The sequence below is a fragment of the Phodopus roborovskii genome, unplaced genomic scaffold (genome assembly GCF_943737965.1).
Source record: "Phodopus roborovskii unplaced genomic scaffold, PHOROB, whole genome shotgun sequence".
In the NCBI taxonomy this organism is placed as follows: domain Eukaryota; kingdom Metazoa; phylum Chordata; class Mammalia; order Rodentia; family Cricetidae; genus Phodopus; species Phodopus roborovskii.
Genome location: NW_026125397.1, coordinates 19,059,138 through 19,063,934, shown reverse-complemented (window position 1 = coordinate 19,063,934; position 4,797 = coordinate 19,059,138). Strand labels below are relative to the sequence as shown.

General features: G+C 43.2%; 1 protein-coding gene across 1 annotated transcript; it reads left to right on the top strand.

The window, feature by feature from the left end:
- Positions 1–236: 236 nt before the first annotated feature.
- On the top strand, positions 237–3,114 carry Calhm4 (calcium homeostasis modulator family member 4). The gene is made up of 2 exons (XM_051175628.1): positions 237–828; positions 2,613–3,114. The coding sequence occupies exons 1-2, from the start codon at positions 268–270 to the stop codon at positions 2,997–2,999; spliced, it is 948 nt and encodes a 315-aa protein (XP_051031585.1). The 5' UTR covers positions 237–267; the 3' UTR covers positions 3,000–3,114.
- Positions 3,115–4,797: the final 1,683 nt, after the last annotated feature.

The following is a 4,797-nucleotide window of genomic DNA, read 5'->3' as shown; positions in this document are numbered from 1 at the left end:
TTTGGCCATCCACGATGGGACGTTGCAAAGGTCTCCTTTCAAACAAAACTGAGACCTCTTTCCTTTCTCCTGGTTACCGTCTGGTGTGAATTTACTAGCTCAGGATTCACAAAGCACATAAGAAGAGTCTAGGATCCTTTAAACACAGAAGGATGTTGGGTCGCTTGACACAACCAGTTAAACCAGTGCAGTCCTATAAAACGGTCAGAGCTGGTGGAGTCTAGAGACCAGAAAGGGCCACCAGCTGGCTGGATCAGAGCTTCCACAATGAGCCCAACTCTCAACTGCCTTCTCTCGTCTCTGCAGAGAAGTGGAACGTGCACCAATTCTTTGATTGCGATTTTGACTATTTGTGGGCAGCAGCTGTTCTCCTCTTACACATTCAATTGTCCGTGTCAAGTCGGGAAAAATTTCTATTACGGTTCAGCTTTTCTTGTGGTCCCTGCCTTGATCCTCCTGATTGCTGGCTATGCTCTAAGAGGCCAAATGTGGACCACTGTCAGCGAATACTGCTGCGGCAGCTGTACCCCGCCCTACCGGAGAAGCAGCCCTCTAGAGAGGAGGCTGGCCTGCCTGATGTTCTTCAGCGTCACTGGGAGGGCGCTGGTTGCTCCGCTAACGTGGCTGACAGTGACCCTGATGACAGGCACCTACTATGAATGTGCAGCCAGTGAGTTTGCCTCTGTGGACCAGTACCCCATGTTTGCTAATGTCACTGCCAGCAAACGGGAAGAGATCCTAGCTGGATTTCCATGCTACACGTCAGTTCCATCTGATGTCGTTCCAGTAAGAGATGAAGTGGCTCTCCAACACAGATACCAGTCACAAGTAAGTTCATGACCTTTTTTGTCCCATTATGCAATTCCGAGCTTACTACCGTTCCTACGAACCGCGTGTCTGCTGTCTCTCATAGTGTCTGATTTCAGAGCACAAGTGAGACCCCATGCATGCAAGGGAATTCTACTGGACAGCTGCGTGCACTTAGTTAGGATGCTGGGAGTCCCTAGGCTTCGTTCACTCCTGTTGCTTTACCACTTAGTGACTGACAAGATTTTTACTAAGTTGTACAATTCTCCACGCTTCACTTTCCTAATCCGCGGAATGAAGACAATAATAGAAACTGTCACCTAAATGGTTGTGAATGAGAAAATTAATTCATTTAAAGAGTTCATGACTGTGCCTAGCCTCTGTTAAAATAATGAGTATTAGTATTATTATAAATATTATCGTAAGTATCATAATAGTGCTACATTACCAAATCTCATTTTTCAGTGCGTTTTCACATTTGTGTTCTTCTATATTAAAAACTCTTCTGAAGTTACAGCAAGCTCAATTATGTTTCTAAAATCTCCAATGGTAACTAAATATAATGTTCAAGGATGAATTAGTGGCAGGGAATGGGAGGGGATAGGAGGATGGCATGGGTCTGCAAGGCTTTTAGGTTAAATTGAAGAAGTGCAGTTTTTCATTTTGGCAAGAAAAAGCCATCACTTTCCCTAAGGGATGAGTTAAAACATACTTTCAAAGCACTGGAGTGTCATAAAAGTACCAATTACAAAGGCTTCCATGGCTTTTGGTCTGCTGCTATCTTTCAGTTATTTAGATACTGTTGTGTTAGAAAAATTACAGTCAAGACTCAGAGCCCTGAAATGCTCCGATTGATGAAAAGTCAGAAAATTGGTCACAACTGTTTTTGGGGTTTTCTTTTTTGTCATTTGTTTTTGACTAGTCACAAAACCAACTCAGGCAGAGGAGCTTGGGAAAGCTTGTAGGAGAAAAGCCAGATGCAGAGGACATTTGTATTGTCCATCTGTGACTGTGTTCTGTTAGCATTCCTGAAAGCTTGTCTGTTTTACCTGCCAGAGGCTAAATGTTTTTAAAAGAATAATACAGAAGGGGGAAAAAAAAAGATTATAAGACAGGCAGACAGACACACAGAAAGAAAGAGAGAAAGAAAGAAAGAAAGAAAGAAAGAAAGAAAATGTTGTGTTAAAAAAGCAGGTACCAAGTAGTCACAAATAAAGCTAGTTTATCCAAAAGGTAAACAATAAGGAATTTCAAGGTATGGCCTACAGTTGTTTGCTGACTTCTTTGGTTGCAAAAGATAAGAGGAATGCAGGAAGATATGTCTATGAGTACTTGGTAGCAGGTCATCGAAGACATCTTGGGAGGTTGCCATTAGTGTCTATGACAGCATCATTATCAAATATTAATTAAGCCCCCAACAAATGCATGGGTCTGTACCTAATGATTGAGAAGCAAAATTGGGTTATAAGCAAAGGACAAGGTTTTAGCATTTTATATAAGGTTAATTGGTGGTTCATAGCGTCTATCACTTCAAGGACAGTACTTAGGATCCATCCCACATGAACAGGTCAAATTCCTTTGTAATATGAAGGCTACACCAAAATGGCTTGACCTGCCCTTCCACCACAGCTGTTTCCACATCAAATGATTATCATTGTATGTTGTACATTAGAAACCAGAAGCAGATACCCACATCTTAGTTCTGAGGTTTGTGGGACTCCCTCTTACCATGGCTGCTTCTTGAATGTTTGCTGTATTGATTGATGCTTATGCCTACTAATTATATTCCTACTAATTATGTGTAGATGCTGGGCTGGATTTTGATCATTTTGACAACCATTGTTCTTCTGGTCTCCAACTGTCTGGCAAGATGTTGCTCTCCCCTCACATCCATGCAGCATCACTACTGGACCAAACACCTCCAGAGTGAGAGAGCGCTCTTTGAACAAGCTGCAGAGGAGCACTCCAGACTTCTCATCAGACATCGCATCAAGAAAGTGTTTGGCTTTCTTCCTGGGAGTGAAGACATCAAACATATTCGTATTCCTTCATGCCAGGATTGGAGAGATATTTCCATACCCAATATTCTTTGTGTGGGTGACACCTCACAGGGTCCCTATAGCTTCCTTGGAGACAGGGTGGTTGAGGAAAATGAAGAAGAGAGACAGGAAGGCATTGAACTGAAACCTTGATAGCTGTACCTTTCAAAGTTCGGGGTGCTTGATTTCCTGGTGCTAGAGTTTCAGTGCAATCTCTCCCTTTGCTATCACTCTGACACTTATTTACAGAGGTCCTTCCAAAATCTTATTTCCAAAATCACTTTATAGAGAGACAACCTCCCCATACTTACCAGGTGTCACCTGTGTTCATAACGACTATTGTGTCATGTTGGTCCATTTTAAATCATGTCAAATTGGCATGTAGTTCTGTTAGTGAGCATCTGTGTGAACATCAATATTCCTGAGTGTTAGTTTGTCCTACGCCCACATTAGCTACCTCAGAGGGTGTTGAGAAGATCAGGGACCCTTTCCACTCTCCCTGATTTGTGTCTCCTGTCATTGTCTTTCCTCATTCTCATTCTTCGTTTCCTCCACATCTTAATTTAAAGGATACATTTTTATTACCTTCTCCTCTGTCCTCAAGTCTGAATGTGTAGCCCACTATAGGGAAAGGAAGAATAAAATGGCGTTTCTGCGGTGGTAATGGTGAGGGAGGTTTTGAGTGATGTCCTGTGCTCAGGGAGGATGGCGCATCATCATGGTATCATTGGGAGTATGCTATCCTCAGCATCACAGTAGGGGTGTCTTTAAGACAGCTTCTTACAAAGGTTATCCTAGAGGCTTCCCTTCTGTGCCCCACAACAGGGGTCCCAGCCATACCTTTCCTTGTCTACTTCTCCCTCTATGCTCAAAGTAGATTTAAGGAACTGAAGCACAAAGCACAACTGGTTGTTTCTAGAACCCAAAGCTGTGGGGGGTGGGGACGGTGCTGGAAAGAGGGCTCCATGGTAAGAGCAAACACTGATCCATGGGTGACCTCACTTTGGTTCTTCACGCCCATCAGGTGGCCCACACTGCCTGAAATTCCAGATTCAGGCATCGAATGCCTCTGCCCTCCATAGGTACTGGTCTCACAGGATCATAACTCCACACACACACACACACACACACACACACACACACACACACACACACACACACAGAGGCACACAATTCTAAAAATAAATGGAACCTGGGGGAGGGCACCAGCTTTTCCCCGCCAGGCTTTGCTAAATGCAACCTCTAACATCTGACATCTTCCGATGGGTCTTGATTAGATTGGCTTCAAACCTGATTTCTGCTGTGTTCAATTAAGCATGGCTCATCGGACCACAGAGAGATCCCAAAGCTTGTTCACTCACTTCTTTAGTTTAGCTGAATGATTTTGGGTTGCCAGAGGACCAGCTGCTGAATGTCAACTTGACATTCGGGTAGATCAAATAACTGAATTATTTGAAGTGCTACCAATTTCTTAGCAATAAGTCTGTATACAATGGAGGATTATATTTTGTGTCAAATTCTGTGTACTTTGTCTTGACAGACACAAGTAAGGAAGAAGTTTTGAGAAAACAAAACCTCTTCAGAAGTTTCCACAGTAGAATTTGCTGACTTTAACACTGTGCTAGGTCAGGACACTGCTTTGTCCTCACCATCAACCTTACCAAAGCCCGGCCATGTCTCTGGGGGCCTAAGCCATTTATAGAGAAGGGATGATGTTACCCTACCTTGTGGAAGGCAAGGGAGTGAACAAGATGAACTATTGAAGTTCCTTCCTAACCTGATAGAATGTTTATGTTTCTTGTTATACAGGTTAATTAATGTCTACAGGAGGCATGCGTTGCTTCCTCACCAAGTTGAATCTTTGGCATTCTCTAAAAACATCTACTGTCATTCTACTTTTGGAAGAGCGTTCAGTTCCGGGTGGCTGGGAAAGCTAACTCTGCTTTTTAAC

Coding starts and splice junctions, on each gene's coding strand:
- Calhm4 (XM_051175628.1), top strand. CDS start 268: ATGAGCCCAACTCTCAACTGCCTTCTCTCGTCTCTGCAGAGAAGTGGA. Junction 829..2,612: donor AACACAGATACCAGTCACAA/GTAAGTTCATGA, acceptor AATTATGTGTAG/ATGCTGGGCTGGATTTTGAT.